Consider the following 21372-nt stretch of genomic DNA (forward strand, 5'->3'; position numbering starts at 1 on the left):
TGTGAAATTAAAAATGGTTACAATTGCAAAAAAAAAAGATCAATTCACTTGCATTTTACTTAACTCAGTGTGAGTGTGTGTGTGTGTGTGTGTGTGTGAGTGTGTGAGTGTGTGTACATCCACAGCATGTATGCAGAGATCAAGTGACTGTCTGAAGCAGTAGACAGTTCTCTATTACCACGTGGGTCCTAGGAATCAAACTCAGTTCCGGAGACAAACACTTTCGCCCACTGAGCCATTTTGCTGGCCCTCAATTACATTTTAATTCTACATAAAAGCACATTTTGATAGCTCCTGTGGAGGTGTGAAAGAAAATGACCGCCAAAGGGAGTGGCAGTATTAGGAGGTGTGGCCTTGTTGGAGGAAGGGTGTCACTGTGGGTGTGAGCTTTGGGGTCTCCTATGCTCAAGCCACACCCAGTGTCTCATTTTACTTCCTATTGCCTACAGATCAAGATGTAAGACTCTCAGCTCCTGCCCCAGCACCATGTCTGCCTGCACGCTGCCATGTCCTACCATGATGATAATGGACTGAACCTCTGAAATATAAGGGAGTCCCAATTTAATGTTTTCTTCATAAGAGTGCCATGGTCATGGTCAACTCTCATGCTTTTTTTTTTTTTTTTTTTTTTTTTATACTAACAATACCAACCCACCTACCTAAACTTTCTTCCCTGTGTCCAACTTAGACCAAACAATTATTATTCCTGGAAAAGCAGGAGGGTATAAAGTTGCAACAAAAGTTGTCTTAAAAACCAAGGTTCCACTGGGTGGTGTTGGCACATGCCTTTAATCCCAGCACTCGGGAGGCAGAAGCAGGCGGATCTCTTGTGAGTTCGAGGCCAGCCTGGTCTTAGAGTTCCAGGACAGGCTTCAAAGCTACACAGAGAAACCCTGTCTCAAAAACAAACAAACAACAACAACAAAAAACCAAGTTTCCACCAGGCATTGTGGTGCAGGCCTGTAATTCCATACTCAGGAGGCTGTGGCAGGATCACAAATTTGAAGCCAACCTAGGCTAAGGGTGAGATCCTGACCAAAATAAAAAATAAAAACATGTAAACAACAACAAAAAGATGCTTCTGCTAATGCCTGTTAATACGCACTCTGCATTCTCACGACACAACAGTCTTCCAAGCTAGGTAAGGAGGCAGGTTGAAACTGTAACCCTAGCAACGAGGCCCTAGAATCACTTTCCAGCATCCTTCATGTTTCCCATTTTCTTTTTCATGTTCATTTTCAAGAGCAGAAAGAAGTTTGAAAATGTCATACTGAAACTCATTATTTGGCACACTAAATTAAAAACTAGAAATAAGTAAAAGGAAAAGAAACAAGTGGCGGCACAAAGGGCCAAGGAGGTCCCAACTCTCCCACAATCTCTCCCCAAACCAGGAAAAGGACCCTCTTTGTCCGGGGCCACTCAGCAGCACCCTGACCTCAGGAAACGTACAAACAAAGCATGCTAATGTTTCTAAATCTTTTCAGGTCCTTAGGATGTAACTGCTGAATTAGAATAGCAATATAAAATACAGATATTATGACATGCCAATCTTGAGGGGGCATTAATCATTCCCCCTACACATTTTTTTGTTTTGTTTTGTTTTGCTGAGTGCTCCTGAAGAGCATGTCTGGTGTGGCCCCCACCGCCCCAACCCGGTGTCAGATCCGGTGACGGCGCTGTGCACATCCACGTACACCAAAATGCTGCTAAGCTTTTTCTGGGTCTGTAACCCTTGGCAGGCAGATCTGAAAAGTGAAGGTTTCCTCGGACTCAGGTTCTGGTTCAAGGCTCACCTTTCATGACGTCATGAAACCCGTGAAGAGCAGTGCCAAGGTTTGTTAAGACGGAAGTGTAGTTTGCCCGAAGGAGCCCATCTGGGTCTGAACCTGGAAAAACCAGACACAAGACCTATGAGCATTTCCCCCATCTTCTTCCATGTTCTGGGGACCACAGAAAATGAAGTCTGCTTATAACATGTCAGAAAGAATGGCTTTCCAAGTCTTTGCATATACATTCACTAATGGTGGTAAGGAATACAGGTACATCTAACCGATATGCATCTCTCAGCACACATTTTTAATGATTAAGAAGCCAAAGGAAGGCCAGTAAAATGGCTCAGCAGGTAAAGGCATTGCCATCAAGCCTGGAAACCTGAGCTTGATCCCAGAATCCTGGAGAGTGGAGAAAACTGATTCCCACGAGTTGTTTTCTGACCTCCACATTGTGGCAGAAGTATGCCTACCCCCTACCCCCTCATATACAAACACATAACTACACATATCCTGTGCATGTGCACACGCGTACACGCACACGCGCGCACACACACACACACACACACACACACACACACACACACACCCTACACTGAACTCACACACACAATATGAGAAAAATCAATAACAACTCAGAAGAAACGACACAAGTCTGTGACGAGTAAGCCAAGTCATCCCTCACTAGCTCAGTGCAGAAACCCCACTCCCAACAGACACAGCCCAGCACACAACCGTCCCTCTCCTGTCTCCCAGCCAATGGCTGCTGAGGCCAAGTTCTGATCAAGTATGGCCAAGAAGTGGGGAGGGGTTCCTTCCCTCACCTAAGCCCCAACTTCTGAGACCAAGACTCTGCCTTGAACAAGGGCTGCTGAGAATGTGTGGTCCTTGTCGCCACTGCCTCGGCTATCAACGTGAGTTCCACACTGAAAGAGGCGAGCCAAAAGACCCGAGTGGTTGTGACACTACTGTGCCCAACACATGGACCGTGGCTCTGAGAAGTTAGCTCTAGGGAGAAGCAGTCTTAGGTTCGGGCCTTTTCTCAAGGGAAATGATTTCACTTGCAATACGAGAGAAGTTCAAGGAGAAAGAGAAGAAACAGCCGATTCATTAAACTAAACTACAAGCTGTGAAAAGGAACAGGCCTCCTGGGGTCAAAATTACAAACACCAACCTCAAAAATGCTAGGAGCTAGTTAAATGTTACAACTTGAAAGGAGTCTGTATTTAATGCAATCAGCCTCTGAATGATGCATGCCCCAAGGCCTTCAGAGAAGCCCAGAGCAATTCTCCAGCAATGAGAGGAGCTTAGGCCAGGGTCTGAGTAGGGAAGGCCAGCGTAAAGGAGACCAGCGTAAAGGAGAGCCCTTCAAACGAAGGCTCTGAAAACTACATTCTTAAATAAGTAACAGGCTCGTGGATCAGAAGACTCAAGATGACCGTGCTCTCTATGTTTCCCGGGCTATTGTAACAAAGTACCATGAACAAGAAATTTACATTGTTGGGGGCTGGAGAGATGGATCAGAGGTTAGGAGCACTGACTGTTCTTCCAGAGGTCCTGAGTTCAATTCCCAGCACCCACCTGGTGGCTCACAACCATCTGTAATGAGATCTGGTGCCCTCTTCCGGCTTGCAGGGATACATGCAGGCAGAGCACCGTAAACTTAATAAATAAATAAATCTTTAAGAAAAAAAGAAAGAGAAGAAAAGAAATTTACATTGTAGAGACCGACAAGCCAATGCTACAATTCATATAAGGGATCCTGAACAACTGAAACAATCGTGAAGAAGAAAGGAGAGAACTGTCACTTCCTCATCTCAGCTGTCTACAAAGCGACAGTCATCAAGATGGCGGGTGGCTGGCACAGGATCCCGGACAACCCGCTCGGAGTCCAGGATTCCAGGAGTAAACTCACCACATACGGCCAACTGGCTTTCAAGGAGGGTGTAAGCCCATTTAACAGAAAGAACTGTGAGCAAATGGACTGGGGGCTGGGCAGCCATAGGAAAGGACGAGCCAGCCCCTCACCTTCCACCACACACACAAATGAACTCAAAATACAACTGTAAAACTCTTGGAAGAAAACACATCTTCACAACTATGGAATTGATAGGAGTTTTTACATATGAAAGAAAAAGCATGACATCCCCCACCACCACCAAAAAGGAAATAACAGTTCAACAGATAACTGGGTTTCATCAAAGTTGGAAACCTCTGTGCTTCAAAGGATGCTGTAGGCTACGTGAGAACGAAGCAGAAGAAAATGCCGTCAATCAGATATCCAACAAGAGACCTGACTGTGGAGCGTACAGAGAACTATTATTTATAACTCAACAACAGGAAGACAAATAACCCAACTGAAAGTGAGGAAGAGATCCGAACAGATTTTTCACTAAAGGAAATAAACGAACAGGTCAAAGGGCATCTGGCACGTCTGGACAGAGGGAAGGGCGAATCAATCACAGTGAGTCTACCTCAGAGCCGTTAGGATGGCCAAAGTCAAGTCCTGTGTCAACAAAAGTTAGCGAGGTCAGGGAAATCTACCTTTCACACACAGTGGGAGGGAAGCAAAAAGTCTAGGTAACTCCTCAAACAGTTACATATAGTTACCTTATGATCCAGCATGTATGCCCATAGGTACAGATGTGTGCCCCCGGGCCCAAAAGAATGAAAAGATAAAAGTCCACATAAAAGCTTAAACATTAATATCTGTAGCATCATTATTCTTTTTTTTTTAAAGATTTATGTATTTATTATGTATACAATGTTCTGCCTGCATGTATGCCTGCAGGCCAGAAGAGGGCACCAGATCTCATTACAGGTGGTTGTGAGCCACCATGTGGTTGCTGGGAATTGAACTCAGGACTTCTGGAAGAGCCGTCAGTGTGCTTAACCTCTGAGCCACCTCTCCAGCCCCCGCATCATTATTCTTAATAGTCAAACAATCCAAATTTTAATGGATATACATAAACTATTTGGTACATTTAAACAATGGAACAGTATTCTGCAATAAAAAGAATGAAGTATGGATACATGCTATATTTTGCATCAATCATAAGCTTTATTGCATGAAAGCAAGAAAATACAACAAACTTCATATAATGGTACCATTTATGAATCTGGAACTGGTAAGTCTGGAGACAGGAAACGGAGAAGTGGCTGCTTAGGGCTAAAGACAGGAAGCCAGAACACAGGAATGGCAGCACAGGAAGCCACAGCTAAAGAATAAGGGTCTCTTCAGGTGACAGGATGGTTTGAAATGGCCTGCCCTGAGGGCACATACCAGTGAGTGCCCAGAAAGCTACTGGTTTGGACTTTAAATGGGTAGGATGTACGGCAGGTAACAGAATAAAAAGACAAAAGAAAAGTATTTTTATGCTATCATTTATACGCTGGACTAGAAGTTTCCTAGTTTCCTCCCTCCCTCCCTCCCTCTCTTTACAGCCAAAGCTGGCCTTGAACTTGGGAAACTGCCTCAGTTTCCTGAGTTCTGAGAACACAGATGTGACCCCAGGCCTAACTAAAACCAAGGAGGGCTTTAAAACATCATTAAACTGAGGTCAGTGTCTTTCTCTAATTAGGTGCAAAGAAAACAATGGGCATCTTTAACAAAGGGTCATGATGCCCCCTGTGGCTTCCACAGTCAAGTGTTGTCACCCTTCTCCACTTAAAAAGAGAAGGGGAGCTGACACTCAGTGCATGGTTAGTGATAGAGACTTTCCCTTAACTTCGGAAACACAACATTCAACCTCCTTCCCTCCTGAACTCCATTACCTCTGCTCCCTGAATTCCAGATCTTCTGCCCTTGTTCTTCAGACTGAGTCCTGGCAGCAGCCTTACTTACTTGGCAGGGCCAGGAGGCTGATGTATGTCTGCAGCTTCTCAAACACGGCCGTCAAGCGCTTCACGTCCTGGGACAGCTCCAGGTTCCTGGCTCTCAGTGCAGGAGTGCAAAGGGAAGATTCACATTCTTCTTCTAAACTAGGAATGGCAGGGTTTCAAAAGTGAGCATCCTGGATAACTTTCTTTTCCTTTTTTTTCTTTCAAATAAAAGATTTATTTTTTTGTGTTTAAATGTTTTATATATATATATAAAATATATATATATAATTTTTTATTTGTCTAAATGTTTTATATGTGTGTTTGTATTTTATATATAAAATTTTTTATTTGTCTAAATGTTTTGCTTGCATATATGTCTATGTACCATTTGTTGTCTGGTTCCTGAGGAGGCCAGAAAAGGATATTGTACCCCTTGGAGCTGGCGTTACAGATGGTGGTGAGCTGCCTTATGGATGCTAAAAATCAAACCCAGGTGCTCTAGAAGAACAGAATGTGCCCTTAATCACTGAGTCACCTCTCCGGCATGAAAGTAGTATATTTTTTTTTCTCCCCTCCCCAAAAGTAGTATATTTTGAAGTACTAAAGTTATTTTTTCAAAAAATTATTTGTATGTGTGTGTGCACGTGTGTCCATGTGCCACAGCGCAGATGCAGAAGTCAGAGGACAACATGCAGAAGCTGGTTCTTGCCTTCTACCCTGAGAACCTCCACAGGCCTGGCAGCAGGAGTCTTTACCTACTGAGCCATCTCTCTGGACCACATTAAAAATTCTTAAAATAGGGACGCTTGTCTCACTCAGTTTCTCACTGAGACTTCTCAGAAGACTTAAAGTCAAATAGTTCAAAGGAACAAAACCAAAATGGTCCCATTTCTCTATGGATTTGGATGAAAACTGGTAACAAAACACTCTAACTCCAAGAAAAGCTGTGAAGAAGGAAGGGGCTGGCTCTGTAGGGTTCCCAGTGGGCACAAGTGCAGTGCTGAGCCAGGGTCAGTGAGAACACAACAGAAGGAGTGGCTGGAGACCCGGCATGTGAACCGAGTGCTCAAATGAGTGAGTTGGGTAGTTCAGTAAACACTGAACCTTTGCTGGGGGAAATCCTTCAACTATTTACAGAAGACAGTCCATTTATCTGAATTCCTAAAGAGAATTAATTAAACAAAAATTGGCATTGCTGCTACTATAGGATCACATTTAAAAATAAATAAATAAATGTGTTTAACAAATGTAGTAATCAAGTAAAAAGGTTACTATAAAACTAGAAAAATGCCAAGCATGGTGTATGCCTGCAATCGCACTATCAAAAGGCTGAGGCAGGATGATGAGCTTCAGGTGAGCCTGTGCTAGGCAAACTCTGTCCCCCACCCCCAAAACAAAACAGAAGAAACCTAGAAAAGTTAACACGGAAACAGGATTGATTCCATCTCTCTAGTTCCCTCGTCTCCTCTGCTTTAAGACCGCTCCACTCAACCCTGCTCTCCCTCAGGCCTGCTGCTCACAGTGGCTATTTGAAAAAGGTGGGCCAGCAAGAGAGCGCAGCAGGTAAGGGCATTTGCCACCAAGAGAAAGGATTTGGCAAATGCTTTACAATAAAATCATAAAAACCAGATGTGCACCCCTTTAATTCCAGCTCTCAGGAGGCTGAAGCAGGTGGAGAGCTATAAGTTCAAGTCAGCCTGGTCTACTTAGCAAGCTCTAGGCCAAACAAGGCTATACAATGAGACCCTGTCTCAAAACAAACGAACAGTATTAAAACTTCCAAGCAATTTTATCAAATTTCCAGTACACTTTTATGCTTTTCTAGAAATGTAAGGTAGAATTAAAAATATTAATACTGAATATTTAAGGTGGAATATTAGAGGTTTTGGATATAGCCTAGAGATCCAGAGCAGATAAAGATTTTATTTTATAATTTAAATGTCTCCAATAATAAAAATAAAAAGATATCATTCTAAGGACACCTAAGGATTAAGATTTAAATGCAGAAGTTAAATATTCTAACTCCCATCAAGACATTAACAACAATTTAAAAACAAAAACAAAAATAAAATGTTTCTTCTAAAAACTGTGCCATTCCCAATTCTTGTGAACACTGATTATGACCTTATACAGACAAAGGGCTACTGGAATGACAGCTGATTGACATTACTCAACCATTTGACAGAAGGTCCAGACAGATGCAAGATGCCCTGTTACTATGTGATTAACAGGTCAGGTCCCACCCGCAGCTCCCCAGGTTACCTGGCCTCCACAGAATGAATACCTTTTTAACTGATAAGGAAGGATCTTCCTAAGGAAGCGTACGTAGGAAGTTAAGTGGTCTGAAAACATTTTCAATTTCACAGTTGTCTCCTGGATAGAAACATAATGTCACAGTTAAAAGTGCTACCGGGCAATGAGAGCCCAAGTTTCTCCGCAATAAAACAAGGGGCAATTACCAGGACGGTCACAGTATCCTCAGTAATACTCTCGAATACATGCAGCATTCCTTCCTCAAGGGGGCGGACGTAGGACGCGTTTTCATGAAGGTATTGGGAGAACTGAATAGGAGGAGAAGCGTCTGAATTAATTCCATGGAAAACAAGGGTTAGCACTCAGGAGGGGGACTCGCTGACTTCACACTGAAATTCTTTTGAACACATTTCTGAAAAACCCCTCTAAAGTCCCAGATAAAATTCCCCATCCCAATTCAAATCAAGGAAGCAGAGGGGGGTGACAGTGGACAAGCAGGCAGCTGAGGAAATGGGGTGACAGTCAGCACAGCACCCTGAACACTGGCTGCTCTGCAGGGACCCCAGTGAGGAAAAAACAGAAGGTTGGGTGGACTTTGCATTATGCACCTCAGTGTTCCGAAGCAGCCCACCAGGCAGCTTCTTGTTTACTGCATACACTGTTAGGGTTAACAAATGCCAGAATGTAAGCAAGTGAGTTAAAATGTCCATTATCATCACCCATGTCACAGCATGCAGAGTCAGGGACTATGGCTACAGCCCAGTGCTACAGGGAGTGCTTGGCCTGTGTGAGGCTGGTGTGTGTGTGTGTGTGTGTGTGTGTGTGTGTGTGTGTGTGTGTGTGTGTGTGGTGGGGGAATCCCAACATGGGGAAGCAAATCCCTCTACATCTGGACAATTTAGAAGCAGAGGGGTAAGACGGACTTGTGAAACGTCCCAGCCATCTGAGTATTTCACACGGCTCAAGTTTGAGCTTCTGCAGAGAGACATGTACTGTCTTCTACAGGATGCAGGTGGCCCCGTGGGAACTGCACGGTAACACTGTCCTGCACAGCTCAAGCACCTGGGCTCCACTGTCCACAGCTCTCAAGTGTGAGTTCCCAGCTACTTTAAGAGTCTAGAAACAGTTTACCCCTTTTGGCCATCTTTTAGCAAAAGGTTTCCAAACCTTCTTTCTCTATGTAGACTTTGTAGAAAAATCAAAGGAACTTTCATAGGCCAAAGCAATGAAGATGGAATACTGAGAAATACATGAAGTCTTCAAAATAATGAAGTGTTCTAAACAAAATAAAATTATAGAAGTTATTTTTATGAGGCTCAGTAGATTTATGCAATTACTGAAATGGATGAAAACCAAGCACTCACTATCACCAGACACTCTGGTAAATGGTTATGGCTAACTTCTACCGAGTGCTCACTACTTAGTTTACCTGTGTACTTCTTAGGTTACCTGTGTACTTCTTAGGTTACCTGTGTATATCTGTGACATGGACAAGCTCCTCTCCCAATTCAAAGCAGAGAGAGTAAGCAAGTCTCCCAAGGGGACACAGCTAGAAAGTGTCCTAAGTAGTCCAACTTCAGAGTCCAAGTCTTTGCCATCTACTAGGCACTTTGGGTACCTGTATACATGAGTATATCTAACCACTGGAACTACAAAACTAGACACCAAAAACAACAACAACAAAAAAAAAACCCAACAAACAAAAAAGCTAGGAAGAGTCATATTAAGTAGAAAAGCATGGTTGATTACATGTCACATTCTCAAGCTCTCAGAGGATACATCTGTAACAAGATCCCTCAGTCTCCCTTGTATGTGAGCTGACCTCCAAGGTGACCTCAGTGACGCCCATGTATTCTTGCCTTTGAATGCTACCCACTCATGTTGTTTCAGGGTTAGTCTGTGTGACCAGTAACACAACAGGCATGACAAATGGGACTAGCCAAGTGTCCCAAAAGACTATGGCTTCCACGTCTTTTGAGCCGAGCTCTCTAAGGGATGTTAGGTGTCATGTCGTGAGAACATCACCCTACATGAGGAACAGGCTCCTTGGCACCAGCCAGCACTAACTTACCAGGCATGTGAGTAAATAAATCTGAGCCACCTCAGAAGCCCATCCCTCAGCCAGTGAGGCCTTCAGATGAATGCAGCCCCAGGGACATCATGTGTGTAACCTTATGAAAAGTCAGGAGCCACGACTCCCTAGGTAGCTGGTCCCTGAATGCCTAACCATAGAAACCAGGAGATAGCCAGTGTCTACTGTTTCAAACTACTAAGTTCTGGGGAGCTTACTATCCAGTTACATAAAATGAATATACTCATTAGCATTCAGCTTTACAGTTAAATAAAGTTTTACACAGGGTGGTGATGGCGCACATCTTTGATTTCAACACTCAGGAGGCAAAGGCAGGTGGATATCTGAGTTGGAAGCCAGCCTGGTCTACAGAGTTCCAGGACAGCCAGGGCTGTTACACAGAGAAACCCTGTCTCAAAATAACAAAACAAAACAAAATAATAATAATAGTAAATTATTAAATAGCAGGTGTCCTTAAATCCTTTTTAGAATTCCTTGGGTAAGGAGGCAAACTCTTTCGGTCAAAAGAAAGCACAGGGATGGAGGAAAGTATCTGCAAAGCTCTTCTTCCCTCAATCAGGCCCCACAGACCCTGAAACGCTGCCACACTCAAGGGGCTCTGTCCCTCCCCACCAGACGCCCGAGCAGAAGGAAAGAGCAGGCTGGCTGTCTGTCTGGCCCCATGACAGGCTCACAGCAACTACAGACAAGACAGAAACACGCCAGCAAATTACCCCTCCCGCCAACAACATGAAACTTCCATCCTGCCAAGCGCCGTCAAAAAGCCACCCAAGGCCAAAGGGAAGGCCTCTGCCTTGGCCGGCCTCGGGGCCTCTGAAAATAGCCACTCTGCTCTCTTCAATTTCATCCCATTCCTCCCTCCAGGGACTTCACATTCCAGTCCTGAAGTTCACCCAGCACAAGTCTCCATCACTCCCAAAAGTTCAGCTCCACCCACCATGCTTTCCTGCTTCACATTCCTACTCACATAGTTTCTTCCAGAAGTTCAAAAGTACCAAAGGGGTGGGGGGAGCCAACCACCATCCCTCTTCCTATATTCAAATCTTTTTTTTTTTTTTGGTAAGATTGATTATGTATACAGTGTTCTGTCTACATGTATCCCTGCAGGCCAGAAGAGGGCCCCAGATCTCATTACAGATGGTTGTGAGCCACCATGTGGGTGCTGGGAATTGAACTTAGTACCTCTGGAAAAACAGCCAGTGCTCTTAACTACTGCCATCTCTCCAGCCCCCTACATTCAAATCTTACTCAGTCTTCAAGGCTCCAAAACCCAGACAATCTTCGCAGATTCTTCACAGAGCATTGCCCAACCCCAATGATTCCACACTTCTGGCCATACTGGTAGCTAGATGGCCTGCTCACTTGCTCACTCACTCATTCACACACTCATTCAACTATTTCCTCAACTGCTCACTCTGAGGTCTTCTGATAATTCTTAACACCCTGTTTAGCCATAATCTGTTCTGGTGAAGACCATGACTTGTGGTTTCTTCCGTGTCTCCCACCATACTTGGCTAATACAGGAAGTGGAGTGAACGGAATTCCCTATTTGTTCTCCCCCTCTGTCCATGGCAACAAAAGGCGTTGTGACTACTTACCTTCTGATTCAGTGGTGATATGGCATCTATGGCTGAATCAACAGGGAAAATTTGAATCCTCTGCTCTGTATAGGTGTGAAAGTTCAGAAGAGCCGGAACGAGATCCTGAATGAAAGCCAGGGCCTGCCCAGCTATATCCCGCATCTTCAGCTTTAAATCAAAGTGCACACAGTCAACTATGCAGCAACTGTTTTAAAGCACTTGAACCCGGTGAGTCACTCCTCAGCCTCCATTCATTCGCCCCACTCGAACATCAGTGTCCTCCCGTCCAAGTCAGTCGGGAAGCCACTGGCTTTGGCAAATATGCCTCAGCTGTTTGAGTGCAAAGCCCCCATCCTAAAATAAAAACCTGCTTCAAACAGTAAGGCATCCCATAATTCAGTTCTAATGTGAAAGGATGAGAAAAACATCAAAAATCAGTGGTACTGCCAGGTATGGGGGCACATGCCTTTAATCCCAGCACTTGGGAGGTAGAGGCAGGCAGATCTCTGTGAGTTCGAGGCCAGCCTGGTCTACAGATTAAGTTCTAAGGCCACTGGAGCTACAAAATGAGACCCTGTCTAAACAAAATAAAATAATCAGTACTGGGCAAAGGTGCTTGCCACCAACGCCACCAAGTCTGATGATCAAAGTCCAGGACACAGTGGAAAAAGGAGATGGACCCCACTAGCTGTCCTTAGGCCTCCACATACGAGGAGCACTCCCCAATAAATAAATAAATGTAAAAAATGCACAAAAATGTCAAAAATCAGCAGAGCATGAATTCAATACAAGCAACTCCTACAATCTGAAGAAACAGATGACGGTAAAGTGATGGCCTGGCCCATCACACAGAGACCCAGACAGCTAACTTCACGTGGCAGGACAGTGCACGCAAGGCTGAAACTAGGAACACACACTCGCTCCCTCCTTTACCTGATGTCTCCGGTTGTGCGGTGGAACGTTGAGAGAGTTGTACAGATTATACTCTACAAAACAAGAGGGATGCCATTAGAGCTCATCTGAATCCTCAGAGGAGCTCTGTAAAACAGCTTCCTAAGAGAATTCAAAATGCCTGACGCATAATCAAGCACAGGAGGGTGGAATACACAGGGAGTCTGCGCTTTCTAGAGAAATAATAACTGTTTCTTTGTTTAGCTTCAGGATTACAAGAAACAAACCAAGCACTCCTGGATTTCCAAGTCAAAGAAGTCCTTTCAAACACCTCTTTGCAGCCTTCCAAAGGCTGCTGATGTCGCTGTCATTGGTCCGTCTACAATACCTTGCCTGGACTGCCACCTAACCCTCCAAAATACCAGTTCCATAACAGGACCACATTTCACTGTCCGGGGCCCCTGCTCCCACCGTCTTCCTCAGTCCTCATGCCCAGACTGTCACCGGCCTCAGACGCGGCCTAAATCCAGGCACCTGTCCTTTTAGGCCTTCGTCTCTGTCACCACCCAGTCACTCACCAGTCACGGCTACGCCATTCAGAAAATCCCTGTGCCTTCTCACTGCTAAGTCTCCACTGCCGTCACTCACCGTGGTCCCAGCTTGCCCCGTCCCTCAGCACCTCTGCCTTCTATCAGCCCTCTTGGGGCCTTGCTTCTTGTCCCCCCAAAGCTGGTCTATCACCTCAACAATGCTGTTAACCAAACCAGAGCCAGGTCTGCCAAGATCTATTCCACATGGCTTCAGTGGAGACTTCAGCTCTACTAGGAACCAATCAAGGGCTTCACTGCTGTGCCCTCTCCTGCTTTTCAGGACAGCTATTCCAGACTTGCCCATTTATGTCCCAAAAACCATTCCTCATCTCCTCCCCCGCTGGATAGTAGGACCAGGGCCAAAGTGAAAGTGTTCTTTAAAAAGTCTCTGCGTGTGCGTGTGAGTGTGCATGTGTGTGATACTATGTGCCACACATGTGCAGGTGGGCCCACAGATATGATGTGACAAGTAGTACTGGAAAAGGAAGTATAAGTGTATAAGATCCAAAAGCTACTAATCACTAACAGATACAAAGAGTGACAGGTAACCACCACCAGGACCCCACAGGCACAGACACGGTGCAGGGACGCCACTCAGTGTAGAAGCTGGAAACAGGCATTGCTTTCAAGGCGGGACCTAGTTGTTGACACAGACCTGGCCTGTGCTGATTTTAACTATCTGATGTATTTGTGTGTCTCGCCTGTATGAACAACTACATTACAAAAACAATTACAGTACACGTTTGTGCACCACATGCATGCCCGCAGCATCAGCTCCCCTGGAACTGGAAGTACAGACAGTTACGAGCCACCATGTGTGTGCTGGGAATAGAGACCAGGTCCTCTGGAAAAGCAATCGGTGCTCTCAACAGTTGAGCCCCACCGATGCTGATTTTAGATGTGATCAAAGTACTGTTTCTCTCCTCCCCCACCACACCCAGCCTTTCTAAGAAAAGTTTAAGGGAACTAAAAAATTTCAAATGCAGCTGCAGAAGGAAGTGTGTATTAACTTCATTTTTTAAAAAAACAAATGTATTTGCTTGAGCAGGTGGGAGCAGGCACCTGGACACCACGGCAGAGCGAAGCCAAAGACAACTTCTGGGAGTTCTGGGCACCAGACTCGGGCTGGCAGGCTGGCAGCAAGCACCTTCACCCACTGAGTCATTTCACTGGCCTCCCAAATACATTTGTTCTTTGCTTTCAAGGGTTTCGTTTACTTCTCACCTACAGGTTAAACATCTATTGCACATGTGAGTGCTGTTCTAGGGTATTGTTTCAGTTCTTTTTGTTACTTTTGGATGTGTGAGCTACCAGGCCATCCCCAGGAGGAAACAGAAGCTAGCCTTCCCAACACCGTCCTGTCACTGGGGATTCCCCAAGGTGCAGAAGTTAACAGGCCGAAAAGACACATCCCACTGTGGACACTGCACCCCCAAACGCACTGAACAGCTTCTCTCATATGCATGTCCTGCCACTTCATATAAAGGTTGGTTTTGTCCTGGGATATGAGAACCGAGTTAAAAGGATGCAGGGGCCGTCTTCCGGGGAAACTGGCTTTGAAGCCCTTAGGAGATCACGTAAAACGTCCCTAGGAAACAAGACACCCACAGCTGATCAAGAGAGCCAGGCAGAGCCCTCCACCGGGCCAATTCGGCTTTTTTGCAGAGATCTCAAATTATCTTACTTAACCAGCTACCATAGAGAGATTCAAAGATGCAAATAACAGAAAACTTACATTTATGTAATACCTACTTGTATCATTAAAAGGTACTTTTTCATTGATGATTGATAAGGATTCTTCTAATCTACCTGACAAATCTTCATGAAGATTTTTTAACTGTAATTGACTGAAAGAAAAAAGAACCCACAAAACCACATTATTACCAATCAGGGAATCGTCAATTGCTTGTTACCCCAACAGCTCGCAGCAGACCTTCAGAGAGCTGTGCTAACATCTGGAACATTCCGCTGAGAGTTGTTCAAAATGTTAAAAGAGGAACCAGCCCCATTCCCAAGCCCTGCCCGGAGACTCCCGGGAATCTACCATAGTCCCAGTTTCTCACACAGCCTGCGTTTACTTCCCCAAGATAATCATAAATTTCCTGTTTACTATCTCTAAATGTTTATTCAATTATCACTGTACAGTTTTTTTAAGTATTATATCAGGTTATTTCTTACTTGAGTTCAAAAGCTGATAATTTCTGTTTTGTCTAAATTATTAGCACAGAACCATCTAAGGCACACGTGTATTTCTACCAAGGCAGTGAAACCTAAATATTATGGTAAATACCAAAAAACAAAACCTTAAGACTATGAACAGCTTTGGCACACTGCTATGTAATGCTCTCAGTTAGATCCTATAACCTCAACCTTACTCAAAACGTACCATAAGAAAGTTGGCAACACTTAGTCATGTTTCCTGTTAGAAACTATTAGACGGTCCCTGACCCAGGAGAGTCAGAAGCACAAAGTCCCAGTCAAGGAAACTAGAGCCAGATCTCCCAGACCTATGCTGAGGCCCAGCAGAGGCCACTCTGTCAAGACGCTCTGGCCTGAGACTGGCAGTGACATACTAGTCTCCTCAGCTCGGCATGGACAGAAAAAAAGGAGCGAAAGAGAGGCTTGGGCTTTGATTCTGGCCTCAGGACCCTGCTGTGGGATGTCATTCTCCATGCTGTGAATGTGTGTTGCTCTGATTGGTTGATAAATAAAATGCTGATTGGCGGGATAAGCAGACAAGGAGAATTCTGGGAAGAGGAAGGCTGAGTCAGGAGTTGCCAGCCAGACACAGAGGAAGCAAGATGACAAGGCAGAACTGAGAAAAGGTACCAAGCCATGTGGCTAAACATAAATGAGAATTATGGGTTAATTTAAGTGTAAGAGCTAGTCAGTAATAAATCTGAGCTAATGGCCAAGCAGTTATAATTAATATTAAGCCCCTGTGGGATTATTTTATAAAAGGCTGCGGGGCTGTGGGTGAGAGATTTGTCCCAACCACAGGGCAGGCAGAACACAGGAAATCTTCCAACTACCCCTTGGCATTCACATTTCTACATACCATTCTTCTGTTCGAAGTCGACATTCCTTGGCCTCCTTTTCTAGAGTCTGAGATTTTACCTGAATTTGGAGGGAAAGAAAAGAAAAGCTCAACCTATGGCTGAGTCCCCACACAGCACCCCAGAACTTACAGGAGCCAAACCTAGTTATCAACATGCCTCCCTGGGCACCAGACTCACTTCTAGCTTAGCCTTGTCATTCTGTAGTTTCTCGATGGTCTCCATGTACTTCCGGGTCAGGCCGTCAATCACAGCTTGGTGCTGAGCAGCTTCGGTTTCCAGAGCGGCCAGCCGACTCCTCAGCTCTGCTTCCACATGCTTGTGATGCTCATCAGCTTCGAAAAACTGAAAGGAAAAGATCCCGATGCATGCAGCAAGGCCAGCAGCAGCCACACACCCTGGGACTACTATGTGGCTGATGAGGTGAGCTAAAGGCCCCAGAGCACTTAATTCCCACAGGGAACAGGGGTGTACTTCATTATCCTTCTTTGACAGATGTGGAAAGTTAAATGCGTTACACGGCCTTTGTCTCAGTTAAAACACGGCAGAAATGACACTGGAACAGAGGAACCTGCTCCTCAGCCTGCACCTCCCTCCTTTAGGCCCACAAATCTCTACTCTGAACAACTATCTATAGACAATTCAACTGAGGTGCTTCTCCTAAAACATACAAAAGTTTGTCCTTAGTAAGTCTGACACTCATTAAGAGTTATGAATACTTAGATTTAGATTTAGATATAAAGTGCACTGAGATCAAATTTTTCACGGTTTTTCTTTTTCTCATTACTCTGTGTATTTGTGTGTACATGTACAGAGGTCAGAAGGCAAGAGTCAGTTTGCGGTCCCAGGGACTGAACTCGGGTTGTCAGGCTTGGCAACAAGCACCTTTATGCACTGAGCTATCTGTGACCCCTGAAATCTTTCAAAGCTGGGCACAGTGATGCATACCAGTAATGCCAGCACTTCATAGGTGGAGGCAGGGGGACTACGACTCCAAAAAATCCTCTGCAACATAGGGAGTTCAAGGCTAACACTGAGCTACAAGAAAAGCTGCCTCAAAAACACAAAAAGCAAAACACAACAAACAAAATCCTAAACATCACAGATCATGAAACAAACCCTTCTTGTTGATAAGCTCCCACAAAATGACCCATCTCATCAACTCTGGGACTTGTGCCTAGTCTATTTCTAATCTGAAGACTGAACAAATGTACATCAAGCAATGCATGAGATTTAAGAAATGAACAGATCATAGTCACATTACATACTTAAAGGGCGTAGAAAACATTAAAAATCCATGTAGACAGCAAGGTAAGTATTGCATCAACTTTTCCACATTTCGGATTGTAAGACCTGTGGAATATCCCTTTACACTGTGTGAAATATGTCGATGTGATTGGTTTAATAAAGAAGCCAACTAACTGGCCAATAGCCGGACAGAATACGGTTAGGCGGAAGAGTCAAACTGGGAATGCTGGGTAGAAGAAGGGCGGAGTCTCAGAGTTTCAAGCAGATGCAAGGCATAGCAGATGGGCATGCAGTACTGAGAGAAGATACCAAGCCACGTGGCAAAGCATAGGTTAGAAACACAGGTGAATTTAAATGTAAGAGTTAGCTAGTAACAACCCTGAACTGTTGGCTGAGCATTTATGATTAATATTAAGTCTCTGTATGTCTATTTGGGAGCTGCTGGTGGGATAGAAACTTCTGCCTACAAAGATTCATTTGTTTTTTTAAATATTTATGTATTTTATATGTAAGAGTTTGGTTTTGGTTTTGTTTGTCTTCATGTTATATACCTGTACCACATACATACAGTGCCCCCAGGGGCCAGTAAAGGGAACCCCTGGTTCTGGAGTTAGAGGCATTTTTGAGTCATAAAATGGGTGGTGGAGCTGAACCTAGGTCATCTAGAAGAGCAGTAAGTGCTCTTCACCACAGAGCCCCCCTCCAGTGCCAAGCTCCGTCTCTTTAAACATTTATTTATTTATGTATTGTGTGGGGGCACAAGACAGCACGTGTGGCAGTCAGAGAGACAACCTGTAGGAGTTGGCTCTTTCCTTCCACTGTGTGGGGCCCAGGGAGTGAACTCAGGCCTTCACCTTTACATGTGCCTTTACCTACTGAGCCATCCTGCCAGCCCCCAGCCCCATCTTCTTCTGTCACCTGTATATGCAGCCGCTCATTCTCCTCGATTTTCTTTTGCAGATCTTCATCGAAGACGCTCTTCTGCTCTTGACTCAACTGAGAAGAAGACTCGCCACTTTTCTGAGGGAAAGAACAAGTTATGTCCACACAACTTGGATCCTTTAGAGCAACAAGCTGAGGCACACAGCACCCACGACCTTAGTGGCTTGTCTTCTGTGTGCACACCCCTTTCAAATAGCCCCGCAAACTTCGCCTATGGGATCCAAACTGGAGCCTCAAAGACTGCAAAGGCAAGACAGCTTGAGAGAGGGACAGAGGGGAAGATAACTGGGCTCATCATTTCCTGCACAGGAATTCAGGAGCTGCTGGAACACAGAACAGCAGGACCCTTGTCTCAACCTGAGCTTTCGGTATGGGAGAGATTATGTTAGAGTCTGAGTTATTACATTCCTTTAAGAAGTTCTATTAAGTCATTCACAAATACATGTTCATGTGAGAGTTCACATCAATTTCTATTTTAATAAAAACCTAACCATGTTAAAATAAAGCTATTATGCAAACAAGAAAAAAACCTGAGCTTATGAAAAATTCCTCTCTTGCTAATGTTCCCTTTCCCACTAAGAAGAATAGGCCTATTTAGAGATCTAAGAATGAGCGCTTGTTTCTGTGTGACACAGAACAGAGACTGTTGGAGCGGTCTAACAATGACGCTGTGTGGACAATAGTCACCGATCCCTGCCTTTTCTGTACCTCACTCACCCCTTCAGATGAACTCACCTGCCGACACAATACCAATTGGTGGTGAAGAGATCCTTTGCAAACACAGCTACATCAGAAACCAAAGACACTGAGTACCCATCACATTCGAACACAAAAGCTACACAAGGCACACTAAGGAATGACTTACTTGTGGTCCTCAGTGTTCCAAACTTGGAACCTTTAACTAAGACTAGTTCACAAGTCTTAGACATCTCTGCTAAATAATTAATCTGGTGGCGTGGTGGCTCACACCTATAATCCCAGTACTTAGGACGCCAAGGTAGGAGAACTGCTACACATTTGAGCCCAGCCTGGACTACATACCAGGGCAGCCTGGGCTACAGAGTAAGACGCACTACCCCTCCCCCCCCCGCCCTGCAACTAAAAAAAAAAAAAAAAGAACAACCAAAACACCTGATAGTCATGTTTGAAGTCTAGACAGCTGTCTCCTCCAGAGATCATCTGGAATTCCCGAAGCATGCACACTTCCTAGTGACTCTAATATGTACATGGTAGGTTCTCTTTGTCCCTCTTGACCTGAACACTTCAGAGCACCCTTCTAAACAGATCGATGCATTTGGGAAAGGTATTAATATATTACATGATGATACAGCTTTAGGCACTTCACGTGATCACCTTTAATCCTCATAAACCTTAAATTCTCATATCTACGTTACAGATGGATAAATTGAGGCTAAAAGATTAACAGCTTTGCCACAGTTGTAGAGTTATAAACGGCAGGCCAAGAACTCAAGCCAAGCTTGACTACAGCCGTGTTCTTCCCTCTACAGAGTCTTCTCCAGGGTCCCTGTCTGCTTTTTCCTTCACCATAGCCTGGAAACACATCTGCAGAATGTGGGTCTATATACACACGGAAGACTTAACCCTCTAACTCGCCCAGCATGCCTTCTTATGTTCTGAAGCACAGAAATCTGCCTCCCGAGTGAACCACAAAGGCACCAACACTTCATCTCAGAGGCTCCAGCTGCACCAGCTCGGGCAGCTACAGTGCATCCCTCACCACCTCTGAGTTCATTTGCCTTACCTTTGCCTAGCAGGAATTAAGGTAACAAAGATACCAATTTTGAGCAATATGAGCTATTCTATTAATTTTTCTCAGCTACTAACCCAATTATGCACACTGGCTGCTAATGAATTTTTAAAAACTGACTTTTCTACGGCAATGCCCCTGCACTGGTCACGGAGGCCCACACCTGTCATTCCAGCACCTGGAGGCTAAGATGAGAGCATTGTGGATTTGAGGCCAGCTGAGCTGCAAGAAGAGATCTTGTCCCCAAAACAAAAGAAAAGGGGAAAATGGCCCTATGTGGATGTATTCATGACAAACACGTCCTCTCTGGACTCAGGTACCAGACACAATGGAGCCCTGAGGGCCTGGAGTGGCTCTGCTGTTCACGCCAGTCTGTGCCTCTCCACAGACCACACAGGGGCCTCTCCTCCACTTACCTTATTTTTCTTGCCTCGAGGCTCACTCAGCGCTAGCTCATCTTGGAGGAGTTCCACCCTCTTGGCAAGCTGCAGATTTCGAAATGTCAAACTGTCCATTTCCTGTTGTAGTTTCCTCAACGACTGATCCTTCATTTTCAGTTGTTCCTACATCAAAGTGAAACAGTCCTCTCACACTCTGTCTGGCTTTTTTTTTTTTTTAGTCTTTGTTCCACCAACATAAAATCAAATCCGCTTGCTTCAGGGAATGAATATGTTACATATTTATTATTTCAGATATGTTTTAGCTATTTTGCACAAAAATAGCTTCCGGCCAAACCACTATATTTATAAATAAATAAAATATATATGTTGAAACAACAGACTGTCAGCAACTTAAGGCAAAATGCCTGTAACTTGGTTAAGTCCGAGAAAGCGAGCAGACAGGCCAGGGGCTACACATTTATAGTTTATAGACCTGGATGTGTTAAGGGAACCGCAGACTTACTGATAATACCCTCAGTGCTCATGGAGGGCAGGAATCTGTTGATGGCCCTCTCTCTGTAAGTCCTCTCTGACTGTAAACATAGTCTTATCCCCACCTCACCCCCTTTCTTTGCGCCATGCTGGGGACAGAACCTAGCCCGGTCTTCAAGGACGCCTCCATGAGCGCAGAGCTACATGCCTGCTCCGGATCTTCTCAGCGCACTGCCTTCCACCTACCTGCCCGTCAGGTTTTGAAGCCACCCTTAACGCAGGACAAGAGGACTTCCACACTCCGCTCCACAGCGGCTCACTTTCAAGCCCTTCAAAACAGACTCAAGACCTACAATCTCAATAGCATCCTATCTGTGGACTGTTTTCTACTATTTACAAGGGAGAAGAAATAGGAGGTTAGAGACAGAGTTTTACCCTATTTTAAAAATCCACTATTTGACTACACTTTACTTACAGCTTTGTGCTCAC

The 21372-nt window shown here is 44.7% G+C and overlaps 1 protein-coding gene across 1 annotated transcript in view; it reads right to left on the minus strand.

The window, feature by feature from the left end:
- Ppp1r21 (protein phosphatase 1 regulatory subunit 21) overlaps nucleotides 1–21372 on the minus strand; it is a 60814-nt gene that overhangs the window by 25572 nt on the left and 13870 nt on the right. Inside the window, exons 3-13 of the mRNA XM_036170672.1 lie at nucleotides 20428–20574; nucleotides 18220–18321; nucleotides 16234–16398; nucleotides 16056–16114; nucleotides 14750–14844; nucleotides 12450–12502; nucleotides 11535–11684; nucleotides 8051–8152; nucleotides 7876–7964; nucleotides 5614–5750; nucleotides 1794–1886 (exon numbers count right to left, since the gene is read on the minus strand). Coding sequence (XP_036026565.1) covers nucleotides 1794–1886; nucleotides 5614–5750; nucleotides 7876–7964; nucleotides 8051–8152; nucleotides 11535–11684; nucleotides 12450–12502; nucleotides 14750–14844; nucleotides 16056–16114; nucleotides 16234–16398; nucleotides 18220–18321; nucleotides 20428–20574 — 1192 coding nt within the window. The remainder of the gene's footprint in view (nucleotides 1–1793; nucleotides 1887–5613; nucleotides 5751–7875; nucleotides 7965–8050; nucleotides 8153–11534; nucleotides 11685–12449; nucleotides 12503–14749; nucleotides 14845–16055; nucleotides 16115–16233; nucleotides 16399–18219; nucleotides 18322–20427; nucleotides 20575–21372) is intronic.

The sequence above is a fragment of the Onychomys torridus genome, chromosome 21 (assembly GCF_903995425.1).
Source record: "Onychomys torridus chromosome 21, mOncTor1.1, whole genome shotgun sequence".
NCBI classification, from domain to species: Eukaryota; Metazoa; Chordata; class Mammalia; order Rodentia; family Cricetidae; genus Onychomys; species Onychomys torridus.